This window comes from Petromyzon marinus, chromosome 61 (genome assembly GCF_048934315.1).
Source record: "Petromyzon marinus isolate PM22_M1 ecotype Great Lakes invasive population chromosome 61, UKy_Petmar_22M1.pri1.0, whole genome shotgun sequence".
Classification (NCBI taxonomy): Eukaryota; Metazoa; Chordata; class Hyperoartia; order Petromyzontiformes; family Petromyzontidae; genus Petromyzon; species Petromyzon marinus.
This window is the reverse complement of record NC_133727.1, coordinates 9,177,045-9,199,232: the sequence shown is the minus strand read 5'-3', so window position 1 is coordinate 9,199,232 and position 22,188 is coordinate 9,177,045. Positions and strand designations below refer to the sequence as shown.

The 22,188-nt window shown below is 46.6% G+C and overlaps 1 protein-coding gene across 1 annotated transcript in view; it reads right to left on the bottom strand.

Annotated features, from left to right (window-relative positions):
- LOC142906081 (exosome complex exonuclease RRP44-like) overlaps positions 1–14,428 on the bottom strand; it is a 28,553-nt gene extending 14,125 nt beyond the window's left edge. Inside the window, exons 1-10 of the mRNA XM_076053519.1 lie at positions 13,576–14,428; positions 11,115–11,272; positions 10,183–10,397; positions 8,301–8,371; positions 7,488–7,652; positions 6,095–6,253; positions 4,381–4,491; positions 3,892–4,029; positions 2,617–2,763; positions 1,375–1,491 (exon numbers count right to left, since the gene is read on the bottom strand). Coding sequence (XP_075909634.1) covers positions 1,375–1,491; positions 2,617–2,763; positions 3,892–4,029; positions 4,381–4,491; positions 6,095–6,253; positions 7,488–7,652; positions 8,301–8,371; positions 10,183–10,397; positions 11,115–11,272; positions 13,576–13,851 — 1,557 coding nt within the window. The 5' untranslated portion in view covers positions 13,852–14,428. The remainder of the gene's footprint in view (positions 1–1,374; positions 1,492–2,616; positions 2,764–3,891; positions 4,030–4,380; positions 4,492–6,094; positions 6,254–7,487; positions 7,653–8,300; positions 8,372–10,182; positions 10,398–11,114; positions 11,273–13,575) is intronic.
- Positions 14,429–22,188: the final 7,760 nt, after the last annotated feature.

Here is a 22,188-nt window from a genome sequence, read left to right as displayed (position 1 = left end):
AGCGTGGGGTCTGGGTCCTGGTTGCGTCGCTACCGTCGTCATCTCTTCGTCTTCGACCACGTGGCTGGTTCTTCTGCAAGAGCAGCTCTGTCTCCGCCGCTACGCTCGTCAACCAGCCAGCGTAGCTACGCAGGACGCAGATTGGCTGCGTGTTTGTACAGCCTAGGTGTAGCCGCGTTACGAAGTGTATCGCCCTGTGTGCTTTTAATAAATAAGACGCCTTCTACTAGACGTCTGTCGGAAGTCGCTCACTCCACATGCATGCATAACCTCCACCATAGCCACTCCAACCAAAGCACAATAATGTGAAATGAAATGCACACCCATTACTACCTGGTGCATTCATTGTGAACCAGGCATTCGGCCAGTGACGTGGACACTTAGGCCAGTGGGGTCTTAGCCATGGCTTGGCTCAGGCTTGGCTCTCGCGCAACATGCATTGAGATTATTTCTATTATTTTGGCTGCTATAAATGTCCAAATGATGGGCCACTTTGTTGAGCTATTCAGTTGTGGTCAGGTCACTAATCAAAAATAAATCAATACCTCAGTGGGCTTTGCCTGGTAAGATGGGGATGGTTTAGTTGTATTTGTTTGCGTTTGGGTTATTTGTTTATCTTTCTTGTACTTTGCACTACTATTATGTTTTTGTACTGTTTGTTGTTGTAACGTTCTTACCCGCCTCTACTGGACATGTGAAAACTAGCTTTATAGCTCATCGGATTCCTCCAGTATAAATATTCTGATTCTAATTCTCAATAAGCCACATCAAAGCAACGCTTAAAACCCGAGCTGCCTCTAAGCATGGTTCCAGCCCTGAGCCTCTGTGTCCCTTGTGCCTCCTCGTATATCTCTGAATGCTCCCATCCACGCTCAGAATTTCCGTGAGCTGAGCCTGAGCCAAGGCACAGCTAAGCCACTCATACATCTTTGGAGGCAACGGAGCAGATCAAGCCAGAACCGAGCCATGTTGAAGTCAGTCCTGAGCCGAGCAGAGACCAAGAATACGGGCACTAAGGCAACAATGTTTGGAAACTTAATAACAGGAATATTGTCCACCCCTTTGTCAATCCACTGCAGGATGAGGGCTTCTCCATGCCGTAATGGGTCGTGATTGTCATTTGACCTTGCTTTATTACGATGGTCAATGCAGGTGGTGAAGGGGAGAACTTGGGCAGTTTTTTTAGATATCACTCTGTACCGGTGTTAGCCATGACTGGGAATCTAAGCCAGCTTGACAGGATGACTGTGCAGTGCACTTATCATTGTGCCACTAAACTCCCCTTGTCACCTCCGCTAGCATTGACAAAACCATGAAAGGAATAGGCACGAATTACCGCGACCGTGACCACGATTACCACCACCTAATGAATACCTCGGTGTTCCCATTGTCGAGCGGTTTGCAGTGTAGGGCATCGTCGATGTCTGTGCAGCCTGGAGGATCCACACTGCAGATGGACAACGCACGGAGGTCCTCCCTGCCAGCCTGGTCCTTGTACGGGACACACACAGCACCAGGTTCAACAAAACGCTGCCTTACAACAAACAAAACACAGGGTGAGCCATACATGGGTAAACCAACTTTATTCTAATGGCGTTCTATCTTCTCAATAGGCGACTGAATATTTTGAAAGTACATTCCGTTCTCCTATAACTCCGCGTGTTTTCATATCGTGAATTAGATATAATGCGATGAATGCATTAGGGAACACATTTTTTTCATAACATGGATGTGAAATGGATAAAAGGCGATCGAGTGAACAGAACTGTGTTGTGCGAGGCAGAATAAGCGGTTGTACGGTTGCCTCGGTGCAGCATCACACAAGGCGGGATGCTGCTGGATGCTCCTAGATGCTACTCACATACCCGAAGTCTTTGTTAAGCCTGCGTACGCATCTCACGTGTCCTTGCGGACTGTGCTTTACCCTATATTATAAATTACGCGATTTTTCCACAATTCGGTGTTCTTCAGGAACGCAAGTACAGCGTTATAAGAGAAAAGTCTGTAGTCCCCTTGCTCCATTCATTTCTGTACTGGACCATCTCCACGGCCACTGCAGAGTCCTCCACATCCTGGCTCACCACTTTGATCCGCATCTCTCGAGGCCTGCCTCTTGGGTCTCCGCCCTGGTGCTTCCATAAGTCCGTCGCCTTCCTTCCTCCGATGTGAATTTCCTCTCTTCTTACGATGATGTGTCCGAGCCATCGACTTTCTTTCAGGTCGACGGCTTTTCTACATACGGTCTGCGGTAAAGGTGTAGAGCCCCATGGCTTCTCGTTCATGCCAGTGCAGTGGAAGGACCTCGACTGGAAGGAGAGCTCCAGAGAGGCCCTCTAGAAGGTATTCTACGCAGGCCAAACATCTTGAAACTATTGAGGTTTGACAGCACGATGATGGGGGGTGTTTTCACATTTGTCTATTGTCGGGGGCCTATACGTCGGGGGCCACACGTCATGGGCCACATCAAAGGCAACCAGGGGCCACCAGTGGCCCGTGGGCCTTGTAATAAAGAAGTAAAGGATTCTCACATGCACGACCAAACACACCACCACACTGCAGGCGTAAGAATTGAACTCAATCGATGAATTGACATATCGTCACACGTCTCATGCGTACCTCTGCTGTGATGCTGAACGTGGGAGGGGGCAGGCATGCAAGTACGGCCTGGCTGAAGGGCTGGTGTGGCACGTCATGCTCCAGCAGCAGCACCTCTGTCTCTGTCTCCTTATCCCCACATTCGCCCAGAGAGCGCACAAAATGGCCCTGCACAAGCACACCGACGATAAGCACGGTTGTCTACGTTCAACATGCATATGCACATACGTGGCCAATCGTCACTGGTATCCCTTTTCCAATGGTACATTGGAACCCAGACAGCGCAAATCTCTCGAGGTGTCTGTGGTCACCCACTGGCTTTTTGCCGTGTCGAACCGGAACCAAACCGTAGTATGCAGGCCCCACAAGGCATCCAAATCTATCCGGGGGCCGAGCAGGGCCAGGGGCGGGGCTAGCGACATGTTGTGTGACGGCAGTCGGTACACCACGGGGACGTGGCACCACAGCGTCATCTGCACGTGCCTAGACTTGTTCAAAGCATTGACCGTCCATGGCATGGATCTGCTTTTTCAGTGGATAAACAACCTGCAGCCTACTAAACCGTGCCAGCCATGGTGCCGCTCGGTTGTGCAGTGGCAAATAGGTATGAAAAGCACAACCACAATGCCAACCTTGTACCTAACGTTCATGATGTAGAATATTAACCGGCATCTGTTTAAACAAAGATACAACCCAAATAATACATCTTAACAATATATTTAGCTATTCACCAATTTTTTTTCTCATTGTGTTAATGGTATCACACAAGACAAGCAATCTATACCACCCTTCGTGGTCAAGGACGACCCACAGGAGCAGACATAACAGAGCTACTTCTAAGATCCAATGAAGTGAAATGCGGTCCAAATTGTAGGGGGGCAGTGCATTTCCAACCACTCTGCCAATCAAAGTAATGTTCATCACATGGCAGTCAAAAGCAGTAGTTTTCTCAGAGATGGAAATTAAACAATCGAAGTGCACGACCAAATTTAATATCGTTTTTGGTGCAGTTATTGGTGACTGGGCTGAGACTATCAACTTACAACACCTTAATAACCTAGGTTGAATCACAGGTGAGTTTGCCATGCTTTCAAACAAAAAAATCAAAGTTGCCAGCTCATCCACCCTGACTTCCAATTCACCGTGTCACCGTTCGTGTTTTGGGTTCGACAGCTGTATTGCATACAGAGCCGCGTGGCCGTGCATCAAGTGACAGAAGGATGAGCCCGATGATGCCGACCACGGGACGGACGGGTGAGGTGTCACGGCGTGCGGGGCGTCACGGTGCAGTCGTACGTTCGGGTAGCGGGAGTGTCGCAGCCAGCCATCGATGGCCACCACGATGCGGTGGGCCTGCAGGGACGCTGCTTGTCTTGTCTCCACCCGCACTCGTGGCATGCGGCGGTCCGCGGGCGTGAACAGGTGGCGGGTGGCCTGCAACACGCACAAAGAGCCCCCAGTAAGGCATTCAACAAACTGTTTGGGCGAGTGCCGTCAGCACACACCTATTCAAGCTGGTACGGCAAACGACGGGGTGGGTACGGCCAGCACCATGCCCGACCGCCTTTGTCTCCACAGCGCTGATGTTTACATGCCACATCAGAGACTCATTTATGGCCGAGTCGACCTAGGGAAGGGCCCAAGACAGGTTCAGACATTTGCCGCTGTTTATTGGTTATAAGCGATAAATATAATCCAACTCCGGTCCCAGGATTCGTAGCGCAGCGCGCTAACCGCTACATCACCGCTCCCCACACGTACACACACACATGCAGATCAGCCCACCTCCTTGATTGGGCTGGGCATGAGCATGCCGCACAGCGGCCTCGAGTTCCGCTTGATGATGCCGACCACTTTGCCAGTGGGCCGACGCATCTTCCCACTTTCGGCTTTCAGCTGGAGACCAAAACAAAGGACAAACATCATGTTGCGTAATCTAAGCAAGAGCGACGACAGCAGCAGCAGCAGCTGGGATAGCACCGGGAGATGACAACGCAAACTCAAATGAGCACTCACCACAGTAGCGTCTCTCTCACACACTGAAATAATTAAATAACTATTTTTTTACCAACTCACTGCGTAACACAATACAATTTGGCTTGAAGGGGAAGGAGCAATCCAAAACAATAGCGCTTAACCTGCGGATGTGGTTTCATGCTGTGTCTCATCAATGTCAATAATGAGACTGACGCTTTGTTAAAATGACAAAAGATCACAGTGAGGAGTCCTCCGTAAATATTGATAAGTTAAAACAGTTCTGGCGATTGACAGAATCAACCGGAACACGCCCATCAGATACCACACGTTTAAAAAAACGCGTAGGCTTTTGCGACCAATATTATCTACAACAAAGGTTACCCTCCCATCTAATTCACAATTTGATGCTTAATCTCTCGATTCTTTATGATTTCTCTGATTGACATTTTCTCTTACCTGCTTAGCACATCAGTCACCCTAAAAGGTGTTAAATGTTTACGCAACGTTTTTATAAGTATAACCGCGCAATGATCAGTCTATAAATAATCTGACCAAGCCAACTTGCACTACATGCGATTTAATATCTAACACTTGTTTATGTTTGTGCAATATTGTCGACTTTTCATAAACCACGGTTGTTTTCGTGCCAATTTCAATTAACTTCATTGCTGTACTTTATTATGTTTTGCATTTTGTCACTGTGGTATGTATGTATGTAGAACTTATTTCGCACCGTACACAGCCAACCATGCTAATCGGAGGTGCGCGGAAAGGACAACAATCCAAATACAAAAGCAGTTCTAAAGAAATTAGTTTTCAATATAGAGGCCACCCTGTGACCCAGCTCAGACCGTGGAAGCGACGCCGTGTTGAGCCTGGATATGCATAACAGGTGGTATAGGCTCTGCGCCAAAATGGCTGGCAGCAGAGCGCAGTACAGCAAAATGAACTGTTGTCCTGTCCTTCTATGCTCCTGATCTATGCCCCCCCCCCCCCTTCACCAACCCGCACCGAAGTATGGTCAAATAACCCCTACGTACACACAAAAATAGTACGAAATGATTAGCACTCCTGACTTGATTTTGAAGTAATGTAATGTAAAGTCATTTAATAAACGCAAAATCAAGCTAACAGCATCTCTAATGTGGATTGTTGTCTGGTCACACAGTGTTCATTATGTTTAAGGTCTATCTTGAAGTGGATGAGTCTTTGTTGTTATTCTTTGTTTAAACTATATTAAAACTATTTAAAAACTATAAACTAAATAACTTTACCAGGTAAGGACCCTGAGAGCTATATAGCTCTTTTTAAGTGACCTGGCCACAAATGATCGTTCAATGAAGTATCTTATCACATTTGAAATTGATAGCAGCCAAATACTCTAAGTGCATGTCAGATTGTAACTGTGGAGGGAAAAGCCGGAGGACCTGGAGAAAAATCCATGCGACCACGGGGAGAGAGACACGCACACTGCAGGTGTCTGGGTTTGATTTTGGTTCGGCAGTGTTGACGCTCCACTCACCACATCCTCCTCATTCTCTTCTGCAACGTCCCCTGCGACGCCCTCATCGTGCAGGACCAGCGAGGAGGGGGCAACCCAGCGCTCCTCGGGGAACATCTCCACGCACACGATGTCGTCGTGCATCGCGCGGTTTAAATGCTGCAGCCCCTGGATCAACACCTGCACGCAGACAAAAAAGATCCCCCGTATAGTCTTAACAGACCGCTGGGCTAAGTGCTGTTAGAGAGCAGCATATACAGTAAAACCTTGGATTGCGAGTAACTTGGTCTGCGAGTGTTTTACAAGACGAGCAACATTTTTAATAAATATTAATTTTATAAACGAGCGAGGGTCTTGCAATACGAGCAGCTTTGTACTGCCGAGCGTCACGTGATCACAACTGATATACGAGTGCTTTGATATACGTGTGCTTTGAATTACAAACACGTTTCCGGAACGAATTATGCTCGCAATCCAAGGTTTTACTGTACAAGAGTTTTAATACTACGAATAAACAATTTAAAATGTAGGACTATTAGCCCATGAATCTTCTGAAACCGATGTTTTTCAGCAACATATGTTCAAGCAGGGCAATTTCTGGACTGGGTTTTTTTTCCAACAAAGGGCCAATGTACCTAATTGTTATTTAACGTTACATTTTGGAGGTGGAAATAGACCATTCATTTTGTTAACAAAGTAGTCACAACCATCATTAGACCTCCTTTGCCAGTACCAAAATATAATAGGATTTTTCCCCTTTTTTCTGGGAACCAAAACTGAAACCTTTACAAGGAATCATGTGTGCATTAACCACAATACTTGTGGTCAAAATGCAAAGAAAAACACACTGATAATATTTGCAATATATGCGTACGCCTTTTGGCGTCCTCTGGTCTCGCACCAATTGGGTCGAGGCTCAAAAGAAAGCCGTCCCTGGTGTGGACCAATCAGTCTCAAGGACAATGCATATATTATCATAGTGTGTTTTTGTTTGAATTTTGACCACAAATATTGTGGTTAATGCACACATGATTCCTTGTAAAAGGTTTCAGTTTTGTTGCCAGAAAAAAAGGGAAAAACCCTATTATTAAAGTAGTCACAATTAACGTATATACTGTGGTTGTGGTGGCGTAGCTATCGAGTGTGCAGGCAGTGCAACTGCACCAGGACCCACAGGGCGGGGGGGCAGGAGCCAGGCTACAACACCTACGTAGGGTGCAAAAGACGTTCTAAATACAAATATTTTAGCCCAGTAGCTCTTAACCTTTACTGCAGCCTTGCAGTAAAGGTTAAGAGCTACTGCTTATGCCAAGAATGCTATGCCACTGCTTCATTATAAATTTGTTTTTAAAACTCACACAGATACGATCGAACAGCATTGTTCCTTCCGGACGCAGGCTTGTGAAACGTGTACCTCTTTATCACTGTCACCATCCCCTCGCACCCTCAGAGTCCCCTCCAGGTAATTCTCACGACTCGCAAGGAAGGTTCCCTGGACAAACCGGCCGGAGCGCACACCTTGCTGCAGCTGGGACAGCGGGAGATGTTCGGGGAAGATTACCCGGGACTCCACCACATCCTGCACACGTACACAGCACACGCACGGCACATGCACGCGTCAACAACAATTTTGCAACCGCCATCACGTAACGAGACGAAGGATCCAGTCTGATTTATCTCAGAGCAGTACAGCCATCCGTGTTAGAGAACGTTCCACAAAAGCGGATATCATAGAGCTAACTCTAGAGTTTCACCCTTCCGTCTCTGCTTTTTGCTAAATATGCCACGTTATAAATCTAGGATTTATTTGATTGATTGACCATTGCTGGTGAGAATGAGACGTTCTAAAAGGGAGCTGTTTAACACGTATTCTTTTGCGACCAATATTATCCATAAAAAAGGTTTTTGGGTAAGAGCGCGTAAATGTGTGTAGTTAACCCGGTACAGCCAATTAGTAAGGTTTGTTACGTAAAACAAAACGTGTCAATTAGTTACTACTGCAGCACGCCAGTGTATTGGAGAGTAAACCCACAACACTTACAAATCGAGTATATTGTTTCCCTGGCGATTACAACCAGCGGAACGTCGTACTCAGCGCAAGGCAAGTGTCCCTTTCTTCAGTGAGGCAGCTGGATTGAAGGCGGAAGTGAGGGGTCGGACAAGGGTACAGGCCCGCACCATAAATATGAGGGGGGGGCAGAGCTGATGCACGCATACGGAGTCTCACCTGCTCCGAGGCCAGTGCCAGACGGTCAATCAACTCAGGGTTGTCCAGCAAGCTGCGCACGTATTCCTCCACTGGGGGTACACAGACACGCGCAGATAAACGCAGAAATTATAATTGGCGACACGATTTACCGGACGATTTAGAGTGCCACCCAAAATGTTAATTTGTTACTTTTCAAGTCATGCCTGCAGGATTTATTGATTTTCCTGTTTAACTGAAGCACTTCTACATTTGAAGCTTTTGTGACAACAAGGATCCATACTCTTTGGTCCTATTCGGTAAAGTCACATAGGTAAAAAATAAAACAACAAAAATCACGATGTTTCGGCCACAACACAAGTGGCCTTCTTCAGGTGAAGGAACAGAACTGTCGGGACGACAGCACTTCAATGACCGAAGCACTGTTTAACAAGAGGCACTACATTTACCACTGTGAAAGAGAGGGATCCTTAAATGGCATCACGGCCCCGAGCCCTTGTATTCATTTAATCGTGAAGCTGGGGGGCAAATCGTTCTTTCCGAGGCTCCCATCTACTCGGATATTATCATCGTATTGTTGTCATGCCATTGGAGTATTATAAAGCAGCCTTTGGTAAAGTAGACCGCAGCAGATTGTTATAGGCTGTGGTGGGCAGCATATGGCGGTGAAGCAATGTCCATTGTTTTGTTCCGCGCTATCGTCGTCACCAACCCGCACTGACCAAAGTTGTGAGATACAGCAAGTCCTCGCTTAACACGGGGGTTGCGTTCCTGACAATTGCTAAGTGAAACTGATCCGCGTTCAACGGGAGTAATTTTCCCGTAACAAATAACGATAAAGGTGGGGGTGCCGTTCCAGCCCGTAATTTAATTGTTTTTGATAGCACAGTACACTGTTTTACATGTTTATTTTAAAATGTGTTGTGTTTATATAGTATCTCTATCAATATGCTAAGTATGACACTCCCTTATTTAAATCTCAAGTGAGAGATATGGTGAGTGAAAAATATAAAGGAGCGAGATGACGCTCCGCGCACAAAGATCCTGCTGGAACAAAGACCGAGGAAGAGGAAGGTACGCTGGGTATCACAGCATACATCAGTACTACAGCTTCTAGCATCATCCAACAACACTGCTAACACCGACGCCGCTCAGAAAAGTAGTCCGTGACCACGCGCTATACTTGCAATGTAGCGAGCGCGGTTGAGCGTTAAAATCTAAAAACTATCCATAAAAAGGTAAAACCATATTAAAGCCAAAACGCGTAGTGTGAACGCGCATTCAACGGGGATCTACCATACGGTCAAACAACCTTGCACAACCTCGCACAGAACGAGGCCCACACCCAGCAGTGGATTGAAAAAGAGGGCTGTTACATGTGCAAAGCAGTGTGACAAGATTTGAAGCTTTCGTGACTGCAAGGATTCATACTCTTTGATTTTATTCGGTAAAGTCACATAGATAAAATAAAACAAAATAAAATAAAACAATTAAATCACGATGTTTCGGAGGCAACACAAGCTTCCGTCTTCAGGTGGAATAGTCAACGCAGAATATCTGTGTCAGATATTCTGCGTTGACTATCTGTGTCAGACTATCTGTGTCAGATATTCTGCGTTGACTATTCCACCTGAAGACGGAAGCTTGTGTTGCCTCCGAAACGTCGTGATTAAATTGTTTTCTTTTATTTTGTTTTATTTTATCTACGTGACTTTACCGAATAAAACCAATGAGTAGTGTGACAAGAGTTAACATTGGTGGCCAGTAAGATATGAATGGTGATACTGTAGTTTGGGTCTCTTCTAGGTAGACTTGGCCTGAAATGAGCCCTCTCATCTTTTGAGAAAACCACTGCATGTTCACGTCGTATAACGCTGCGGCGGCGCCGGAACTGCTCACATACCGGTGTACGCTTGCAACCCCTCAGCACGCGCCTTCTCCCGGTTCTCGCGGTCATTCGTCACGAGCAGCACTGTGGGTGGATCGCCATTTTCATTGCGCCCGGACTCCTCCGATGCCTTGGCCAAGTGCTGGTTGTACCAGCGGGCGGCCACGCGGATGGCTCGGTCGTTACGGTCATTGGAAGACTCCCCCTTCTCCTGCTCCACGTACGTGTCTCTGAGACACACGACAATCAAGTTACGGCGCTGTTAGACAATCACACTGGGCGTTGCTGTGTAATCACTTGCACGCGAGTCACAGTAACAAAGTTGACGAGAGTGGAAATGGCGCTTAAGAGGTCGACTAGGAAAATTGTACCTCTTCTGGGGCAGAAAAATGAGCAAAGCTCTGCAAGAAGTGTAAATCATGTAGTTCCGTGAGTTGTTTGGCATAATGTCCGAGGTTTCCCTCCGAGTGCTGGAAACGCCTTCAGGAATCCAGTTTTAATGACGAGAAATGTATTTAATAATCATAAATTACATTTATAAAACGCCTTTCCGCTCGGTAACTCAAGCCACGGGGGCGTTCAGTTCCACCAGCCAAATCAGATGCACAGTTTATTATCTCAACTGTACGTAGCACAGTTGGCTATGTACTGTGTGAAGGAAGTTCAACAAACATACAATTCAAACCCCACCCCACGGAGTGCCAAAATTCAATAAAAGGAGTGCAATTAATTTCAGCCCTGGCCAAAAAATCAGCTACCAATCCTTGGCCATCTGGACAGGGGCAGCCTTATGCACAACGCCACTATGCCACCAACTCTGCTGGCCCTCTGGCAGTGGGAAACAGTCCCACCGTGTGCCACAGTTCAGAAGTAAAGAGGCGTCAATTCGTGTGCCGTGCACACTGGATTGGCGAGATGGCTAGGACCGGTTGGAGAGCTGCGCCTACCGATGGTGCTCATTGGTGAAGGCGTAGAAGTGTTTCTGCGGAGTGGCGATGATGTCGCGAAGTCGCTTGTAGACGGGAGCGGAGCGATGGCGGATCTCCTGTAACACCGTCTGCAGAATCACCACGTTAAGCAGGCACGGGTCCTCCAGCAGGTCAATCTGAGAAGCAAGCACACACGCAAACGTACACACGAGGGGGCATTCATTAGCCGGGCAGCGGTGGTGCACGCCTGTAATCCAGCACCGTTGAGGCGAGGATTCGTGGATCACGCAAATGTTGTGAAACTTCTTTCCCGTGAGCATGCAGGAAGTGCCATACCCTGGATATGCCAAAAGGCAGCAGAGCAAACTGTGGACTAATATTATCTGTCCCTTCTGTATGGGATAAAGTGTTGCCCCCCAACATGAATAAACACGCATAAATTGGCTGGAATATATTGGTATATAGAGCTTGGGCAATTGTTGGTGCCGGCTCACTGCTTGGCTGCAGTGACATTGTTCATGCAATTTGCATGAACGGCGCTCCACTTAAAACTAAACATTATTATATCATATGATCGTAATGTGGGTGTGTGTCTCAAGAGGTCTGAGCGCTGAGCTGGTACAGCTTTGCCTGTCAGTCGACACAACTCCCCACATTCGGCTTGCAGCTGAAGAAAACACTCAGCACTGCCATCCCCTGGTCACCTGACAGTCACACGTCTGTAGCTCAGGGCAAGCCCAGGGTTAACTCTGCTTAGCATCGGAGATCAGATGAGAACTAAGGTGATAAAGTTGTAGCAGGGGTATAACGCATTGTGGTGGGTCCACATACTAATCATAATAATAATAGGTAACAGTAGAAATGAGTAACACTGGTCAGGTATAGTGGCTGCTGTTATAGATGTGACCTTGGTAAATAAATAAAAAATACATTTTGATTTTAAGCTTTCGTGAGTGCAGGGATTCATATTCTTGGTTCTTTCGGTAAAGTCACGTAGAAGGGATGATGATTGCTTGTGCTGCAGTCGAAACGTCGTGAGAATTGTACTGTTTTATATTTTTATTATTTCCCTTCTACGTGACTTTACCGAAAGAACCAAGAAAATAAAAAAGTTTAGTATTATTTTTTTTCATTGGTGTGGTCCCCTTATGCACCACAGGTCACACCTGATTGGGCTCTCACCTAGTTCAGGAGCAATGATTTTCCTACATTACCTGTTGAGGTGAGGAAGGTGAAGTGAGAAGTAAAATTGCCCGACCTCACCTGGTAGAGGAGGACAAATCTGTCTCTCACCTGATTCAGGAACCCCTCATCCAAATCATGAATTAAGTGGTGCTGGACATCTGTGAAAAAGAGCTTTATAGCTCATCGGATTGATCCAGGAAAAATATTCAGGTTATGATGCTGCCATAATGTGACGGTCATCACACTGGGCTTGGCAACCCTAATGCCGCCGGTTCGTCCTCCAAGCGCGGCAGGTGATTGAACCGTTTCCTAAATCCCCCCTCACTGGGCCTGCCGTTGTCCACTCAGCACTGTCAATGGGTAGTCCATCGGCAGTTCGTGTGTGGTGGGGTAAAATGTGGGTTACTCCCACCTCTTCCAAACGTCTGGCTCAACAACATATCCTCCAGAAGGGAGCTTCCCTCTAGTTGGGAGTCCCTTCCGCTTGCAGTGGCGCGAGCCAATATATTTTCAGGGCTGCCTGCACCTTAATCTTCAACCTTTTAGAGTGAGATGGTGGTCTGAATGAGATGGTCGTTTGAGTGAGTTGGTGGTTTGAGTGAGATGGTGGTAAATGTGAGATGGTGGTTTAAGTGAGTTGGTGGTTTGAGTGAGATGGTAGTTTGAGTGAGTTGGTGGTTTGAGTGAGATGGTGGTAAATGTGAGATGGTGGTTTGAGTGAGATGGTGGTTTGAATGAGATGGTGGTTTGAGTTGGTGGTTTGAGTGAGATGGTGGTTTGAGTGAGATGGTGGTTCGAGTGAGATTGAGTTGATGGTTGAGTGAGATGCTGGTTTGAGTGAGTTGGTGGTTTGAGTGAGTTGGTGGTTTGAGTGAGATGGTGGTTTGAGTGAGATGGTGGTTTGAGTGAGTTGGTGGTTTGAGTGAGATGGTGGGTTGAGTGAGTTGATGGTTGAGTGAGTTGGTGGTTTGAGTGAGATTGAGTTGGTGGTTGAGTGCGTGAACGGGTTAGTTTGTGAGTGAGCCAGTTGGGGAGCAAGTTTGTCAATGGATGAGTGAATTGGTTGGCGAGTCGCTCATTCGGGTGAGTGGGCGAGTTTGGTGGTTGAGCGAATACGTCGGTGAGCGAGCGAGTTGGTGGTGAGCTTGTGAGTCAGTAAGTGCAGCGAGTTGGAATGAAGTGAATGAGTTGGACGAGCGAGTGAATCAACTCTTCCCGATGCGTTGGGCGGATGAGTGAACGGGTGAGTGAACGGGCGAGCGTTTAGCGCCCGCCGCCGCCGCCTCGCCCTCACCTGGTGCAGCACCACGTTGCTGTCCGGCATCACGACGTGTGGTGCCCCACCGTCACAGAGGCCGCTGCGAGCCCCGGGCCGGGCCTGCAACAGCCCGGCGGGGCCTGCTCCCTCCTCCGGCTCCTGGGCCCGCGGCGCGGCCTTGGCGGCGAAGGCCGCGCACTCGACGCAAAGGGCCCAGCCACAGCCGATGTCGTCCCTCAGGTAGTGCTCCCTCACCACCTTCATGACCCCGCCGGAGCGGCTCTTCTTCACGAACGTCTTGGACTTGAGCATCGCCGTTTTTTGCGGGGCCACACAAAACGACCACGTGTGTGTGTGGTGTAGTGGGTGGAGGAATCGATTCAGCGAACGAATCGCGACGTTATCGATTCTGCTTCAGAGCCATACGGGAATCGAAGCGCAGATATAATTGCACTGGCGGACGGGGAATCGATTTGATAACTTAAAATAATTATTTTTTATGAGTTATAAAAAAAAATGTAGACATTTGTCTGCTTTATCAATCCATAATAACATACATGTCAAGCCCCTATCAGCGCTCTACCTTATTACAGACCAACTCAGACATTATTGGTCACGCGGTGCCCTTATAAATCTCAACGTTCACCCTACAAAGTTCCATCACAAGTGAGAAACACAAACAAATAGACAAAAATAATCAAATGTTGCATGTATTTAAACGGCTGTACGCCCCGTACAATAATACGGGTAAACCCTATGGGTTGACAGGTATGTAATAATAATAACAACAACATATTAACTAGCAGATATCCAATCACACAAATTATTCTCTCCTGAAGCACTCCCGTCGTGGCCACAGCTGAGGGGCCGTCCATAAATGACGTCACGCACCTAGGGGGGGTCAGGGGGTCAGGGGGTCAGACATTTGTGACGATGTGTGGCGAGGTGGGGGTTCATATTCTTGGTTCTTTCGGTAAAGTCACGTAGAAGGGAAACAATAAAATTATACAAATTATTAAAATATAAAACAATAAAATTCCCACGACGTTTCGACTGCAACACAAGCAATCGTAGAAGGGAAAGAATACAATAATAAAAATATAAAACAATAAAATTCCCACGACGTTTCGACTGCAACACAAGCAATCGTAGAAGGGAAACAATAAAATAATAAAAATATAAAACAATAAAATTCCCATGACGTTTCGACTGCAACACAAGCAATCGTAGAAGGGAAACAATAAAATAATAAAAATATAAAACAATTAAATTCCCACGACGTTTCGACTGCAACACAAGCAATCGTAGAAGGGAAAGAATAAAATAATAAAAATATAAAACAATAAAATTCCCACGACGTTTCAACTGCAACACAAGCAATCATCATCAGGTGTGAAAACCACAGCAATATATTTTTTTTAAAGTGGCGGTTATTTTATCTTTATTATTTTATTGCTTCCCTTCTACGATTGCTTGTGTTGCAGTCGAAACGTCGTGATAATTTTATTGTTTTATATTTTTATTATTTTATTGTTTCCCTTCTACGTGACTTTACCGAAAGAACCAAGAATATGAGGTGGGGGGGGGTGAGAAATGTGACGTCACATCAAAATGCGCAACTTTAAATAAATATAGACAACAGGTTCTACGTAATTAAATAGACTTTTTAATAAATGTTGTCTCCTACAACATCAGAATGCAGTGCCACATTAAATACGCACTACAATGACAATAGTTTAAAGCAATTTGAAGCATGTGTGTGTTTTTTTTGGGGGGGGGGCAGAGCTTTGTGACGTCATATTTGAGGGGGGTCTGACTTTTTGTGACGCCGTGTGACGATGGGGGGGGGGGGTCAAAAATCGTCCAAAATCGCGTGACGTCATTTATGGACGGCCCCTTACCTCACTCACTGCTTGTCATTTTAGCGTCTGAACATATTGCTGCCAACATACGAAAAAATAACAAAACGGAACATAACCTCCACAGAAAGAAATATAAGTTAATAATTTTTTGCCTGACACGACTCATCGGGACCCACGGCCTTCCGTAATTGAACATTATCAGCAGCTTTTTTATATTCAGGACTGTGCAGATTGGTCCAGATGTCTTGTGACCCACACTTAATTTTCCTTTAGAATTGTTTTCCCTTTGCATATTCATTTTTGTTTTAAATAAACCTTCCTTTAAAAAAACCCATTACGTTTTAGAGAATCATATTAGGATGGGGGGGGATCACAAGACATCTGGACCACCTTATGCAAACAAAACTCCGGACGGTTTCGAAATTTCGATTTCAAGCTTTCGTGACTGCAGGGATTCATATTCTAGATTTGAAGCTTTCGTGACTGCAAGGATCCATACTCTTTGGTTCTATTCGGTAAAGTCATGTAGGTAAAAAATAAAACAACAAAAATCACGACGTTTCGGCCACAACACAAGCGGCCTTCATCAGGTGAAGGGACCAGACTGTCTCGAAGACTGCGCTGGAGTGAAACAGAGCCAAGCTCAGACTATGACCTTTAAGCTGTGTGAGAGGGATTAAGGTGCCTTGACAAAGGAATTAGCATAAAAATGTAGCATTTGATTGGCGGACTTAGCATGATGAAAGGTCTAGCACAGTGATCGGCCACGGCAGTGCACCCGCCTGTGCTGCGAAAGTTTGGGGTACCACTACTAGAAAAAATATACTGTACCAATGAAAATTAGTTTAATGTTTGGTTCGATTTAGAACATCTTTCCAACGGTTGCTTAATTTGAAACCATCTTCTCGGTTGAAATTGTGTCTGTGTTTGTAGATCTGAATTGCCTCGTGAACAAATCTCTGATAAAAACCTGTGGGTTTGCAAAGAACCTTGGTATCGGAGAAAATTATATCGTGATCACCCACAGCGTTGTAACAGTGATCAGCCACGGCAGAAGAATTCGTTCTGCCGTGTTTCAAATCTGATTTGTGCTCGCGAATTCGGTCAGAGACACGTCGCTTTGTCTCCCCGATATAGCAATCACCGCAGGTACAACTCAATTTGTAAACCCTGGGGTACTGTAAGTCAGGAATGACATCCTTCACGGATGGGATCAGATCACGAATTTTATGTACTGTATTGAACCGGACCTGGATCTTGTGTTTGTTTAGAATTTTGGAAATCTTTTTAGTAACGCCTGCTATATATGGTAGTGTGATGGTTTTGACCGGAGTATCAAGTGGTTGTTTCTGTATGGAGGGAGAAACAGCTTGGCGGATGGTACGGTCAGAGTATCCATTCCTTTAGAGGGCCAGGTGTACATGTTTTAATTCACTGGTCAGGTGGTGTTGGTCTGAAATGCAATGAGCCCTATGGTATAAAGTTTTGATGAGAGAATTCTTTTGGGCTGGGTGGTGATGGGAATCAGGCTTCAAGTAGGAATCTGTGTGGGTGGGTTTCCTGTAGACAGAATGCCCCAATGTGCCATCAGGTCTCCTCTCAAACAGAACATCCAAGAATGAAAGCTTGCCATTTTTCTCCACTTCCATGGTGAATTTGATGGCAGGATGTCTGGAATTGATGTGGTGTAGGAAAAGGTTCAGAGCTGGGAGGTCATGTGGCCAAATGACGAAAGTGTCATCTACATATCTCTTCCACAGGGAAGGTCTGAGGGTGGAAGTCTGGATGGCGTCCGATTCAAATTTCTCCATGAAAACATTGGCTATCACTGGTGACAAGGGGGAACCCATGGGAGTACCCTCATTTTTGCTTGTAGAAGGAACCATTCCAGGTGAAGTAGGTGTTGGTGAGGCAGTGCCTGACCAGCGTAGGTACCTCAGGGTTTAGTCCATGTTGTACCAAATGTTCAATTATATCAATGGTATCAGGTACCGGGACCTTGGTGAACAAGGAGACTACATCGAAGCTGACAAAGATATCGTCAGGGGACAGTACAACGTCTTTGACCATAGAAACCAATTGGGCTGAGTTAAGTACTGCTGAGGAGGTCTTGCCAGTGAAAGGTAGCAAGGTATCCGACAGAAAACGTGCTAGCTTATAGGTAGGGGAGTTGATCGTGGATACGATGGGTCGTAGTGGGGTGCCTTCTTTATGAATCTTTGGAAGACCATAGAATCTATGGGGTCTTGCAGCAGAAGGTTTTAGGGAGGGACGTTTAGTTGGTTCAATTAGGGAGGTCGAACTTGTGATGATCTTGTTGGTTTTTATAGTTAGGCTATTAGTAGGGTCATTTTTATTTTTTGAATAACTACCATCATTGAGTAGGTCCTGAATTTTATTGTTGTATGAGTTTTTATCAATAATTTCAGTGGCATTGCCCTTGTCGGCTGAGAGGATGACTATATCATGTCTCTCTTTTAATTTCGCGAGTTCAGAGCGTTCATCTTTGCTGATGTTGCTAACGGGTTTCTTAGCATTATTAAGAATAGTAGCTATTTCAGCTCTCGCGACGTCTGCTTGGATGTGTCCTATACCTTTGAGGGCTACATCGACCTGAGAAATGATATCATCTATCGGTATATGTTTTGGGGTGACAGCGAAATTTAGTCCTTTAGCCAATACTGTTTTCAGATTGTCCAAAATCGGGGTGCTACTCTGATTGATAACAATTTTGTTAGCGTCTAGTTTTGTGATCTGTGGAACCGGGTTTTTCTTTGATAGGTGGTTGAATTTAGCAATTAGGTTAACTTTGCATTTGATTGAAAGTGAATCGGCAGAAGAAGCAGTCATGTTGTATACGTGGTTCCAATCAGAAGGTGACATTTTTTGTGTTAACGTTAAATGAGCTTGTAGGAGAGTCCTGTCTAAAGTATCGAGTACAAAACGGAGTAGTCTTATCCTCTCTGAGATTAAAGAGAGGCTGGCCTTAAACAGAATCTGTTTAGAGTTCGGTGAGGACACAGCAGCAGAAGTGAGTGTGAAGGCGATGGGTATTACCTTGTGGTCGCGGCATCTTTTGAGGAAGGTCAGCGTCTCGATGAGCTGTGACTTCTTGTCCCGTTGTCTGTTAAAAGCTCTAACAGATAGGTGAAAACCCTCCCCGTAGAGGCTATCAATTCTAGATTTGAAGCTTTCGTGACTGCAAGGATCCATACTCTTTGGTTCTATTCGGTAAAGTCACGTAGGTAAAAAATAAAACAACAAAAATCACGACGTTTCAGCCACAACACAAGTGGCCTTCATCAGGTGAAGGGACCAGACTGTCTCGAAGACTGTGCTGGAGTGAAACAGCGCCAAGCTCAGACTACAACCTTTAAGCTGTGTGAGAGGGATTAAGGTGCCTTGACAAAGAAATTAGCATAAAAAATTAGCATTTGATTGGCGGACTTAGCATGATGAAAGGTGTAGTACACGGCAGTGCACCTTTAAGCTGTGTGAGAGAGATTAAGGTGCCTTGACAAAGGAATTAGCGTAAAAATTAGCATTTGATTGGCGGACTTAGCATGATGAAAGGTGTAGCACAGTGATCGGCCACGGCAGTGCACCCGCCTGTGCTGCGAAAGTTTGGGGTACCATATGCTTAGTTCTTTCGGTAAAGTCACGTTGAAGGGAAACAATAAAATAATAAAATATATAAAACAATAAAAATTCTCACGACGTTTCGACCATAACACAAACGGTCGTCATCAGGTGTGTCGGTTTACATAAATTTACTTATTTTTAAATGGTGTATTTATTTATTTAAATAACGTTAGCGCCACGCGCAGCGATTTGGCAGTTTATTTAGAAGGACTAGTCCATCTATGTTCTGAAAAGAGGAGGGCGGAGACGAAAAAATGTAATGTATGCTGTCTGAAAGCCACTGTAAGCGTGAACAATCAATTAAGACCTGAAATGGTTTATCAAATCTTACCAATGATTGCTAAGCCAGAATCCATCTTCTCGGTTGAAATTGTCTCTGTGCTTGTATATGTGGATAGCCTCATGAACGAATCTCTCATGGTAGCCAGATGGCTTACAAAGAACCTCTGTCTTGGAAAAGTCAATGTCATGTGAGCCTACTGAATTATAACAATGATCTGCCATGGCCGCGGTGTTGGTCCTACCGTGTTTAAGGTCTGCTTTGTGTTCACGAATGCGGTCCGAGACATGGCGTTTGGTTTCTCCAATGTAACTACTACCACAGAGGCAACTTAGTTTGTAGACACCAGGGTATTGTATGTCCGGAATCACATCCTGTCCCCCTCAATATATAGTATAATTACGGCCTTGACATACACACGTAGTTTAGCCCATGGGCCAAGTCGATGTGTGTGTGTGTAAGTCCATGTGTTTGTGTGTCAGTCCATATGTGTGTGTGTGTAAGTCGATGTGTGTGTGTGTAAGTCGATGTGTGTGTGTGTGAGTCCATGTGTGTGTGTGTGTTAGTCCATATGTGTGTCCGGCAAAACAACCCCCTACCTCTTCGCGGTGCCGGACGAGCAACTCTGTCGTGGACAGTGCTGTGGGGGGAGAGCCAATTCTGATTGGCTCCTCCCCTCATGGCATCTGTGTCCACCACAGTGGCTAAACGGGGGCTCTGGATGGGTGCGAGGGGCTGGTAACCCCTCCACCTTCAATTAATTACCACTAAACCACGAGTTAAACTGAAATATGTAACTAATAAGCTTGTGCCGGAGGCCCCGGGGGGACAGGCGTCTATGACGTCTCCTGGCTAAACCCCAATTGGCGGAGCCAGGAGATTGAATCTCTACCCTCGGGGCTCCTCCAGAAACAACGGAAAGCCACTACGGATGGCCACGTGGAATGTTCGAACACTCACTGCGGAGGAGAGGCTGCCACTCCTCTGTCGGGAGCTGGACCGGTACTGCCTGGATCTCTGTGGCATTCAAGAGGTTCGGTGGACCGGTTCTGGCTCCTGCCACCATGAGGGGTGGACAGTCCTCTACTCGGGGCAGCAGACTGCCAAACAACAGGGTGTGGCTCTTCTTTTGAACAAAAGAATGAAGGGGGTGTGAGAGCATGGCGGTGAGGTGTGGGAAGCTGTAAGCCCCAGGCTACTTTGGGCTTGCCTTCCCATCAACCGGAGGCGAGAAGTGGTGTTCGTGGTTACTTATGCTCCCACCGAAGATGAACATCCGTGGAGGGATGCAGGAAAAGCCGATGAGTCAGATGCCTTCTATGACCTCCTGTCACAGGTGCTGGCTAAAGTGGCCCCTCAGGATAGAGTCATCATGTTGGGTGACTTCAATGCCCGAGTTGGTCATGATGCTGGCACCTGGTCTGGAGTGATTGGAGGGCATGGGCCAGATCAGCTCAATAACAACGGTAGGAGGCTGCTAGATTTTTGTGCAGCCCATGGGCTTGTAATTACCAACACGCTGTTCTGGCATCGGCGCATCCACACATCATTGATTCATGCCGGGTCCAAGCAAGAACATCTGCTGAACTACATAGTGACAGACCAGCGGATGCGAGCCCATGTCCTTGACACCAGAACCTACCGTGGAGCTGATCTGTCCTCTGACCATCGACTAGTCATCTGTAAGATACGCCTGCCATTCTTCCACTCCGGTGGTGGGTGTACACCCAGGACTCCATTCCAACCTAAAGTGGCCTGGTCTCAGTTATCTGATGAAAGTTGCAAGCGAGAATTTCATCATCGCTTGCGGCTGGGATTGGCATCGTCCCCGACTCCTCCTAACGTGGAGGGTAAATGGGCGAGGTTTAGCACTGTGACTCATGCAGCTGCAATGGCTGCTTTGGGTACGCGATCCAGACCTCCCCAGAGACCCTGGCTGACAGAGGAGGTGTTCAGGATGGTTGAGAAAAAGCGACAGGTCCACTGTCATTGGCTACAGAATCCCACGTCAGAGAATGAGGAGGCTTACCGCAGTATTCGCTCGGAGGTTCGGAGAGCCGTGAGGCGCTGCAAGGATGGGTAGTGGTCCCGGGTTGCTGATGAGATGGAGTCTGCCTCAGTGGCCCGTGATCACAAATCTCTATTTAACTCCATAAAAAAGTAACCTGCAGCGCCACACCTATTACCATCATTAGGGGGAAAAACGGTGATCCAATCTCCGACCCCCAGGAACAGGTTTGCAGATTTGCTGAGCATTTCTGTGAGGTCCTGGGGGAGGGAAAATCCCTCAGCCAGAAAAACATCGTGGCACAAAGTGAGGATGACCCTGCTGAGGCTGCGGTGCCTCAAATATTGGAAGAAGTCACCCCCTGTGAGTGGCTGGCTGAGGTGCCATCTGGAGTCTGAGACCAGGAGTCTGAGACCAGGAAAGGCAGCGGGCAGAGATGATCTCCCAAGCGAAATGCTGAGGGAGGGTGGTATTTGTGCACAGACTGCCCTATATGACATCATAACAACAGTCTGGACCACTGGACGGGTTCCACAGGATTGGAAGGATGCCCTGGTGGTTCCCCTTTTTAAGAAGGGGGACCGCACAGACTGTAACAACTACAGGGGCATTTCACTCCTCAGTGTGCCGGGAAAGGTCCTGGCAAGGATTATTCAGCATCGCCTTGCCAGGCACGCTGAGGAGAGGCTTGCGGTGCCCCAATGCGGTTTCAGGATAGGGCGGTCCTGGACAGATGCCATATTTTCTGTCCGTCTGCTACAGTAGAGGTGTAGGGAATTCTAAAAATACCTACATCTCTGCTTTATTGACCTGGTCAAGGCCTATGATCCCATCAGTAGGCCTGGGCTCTGGGTTGT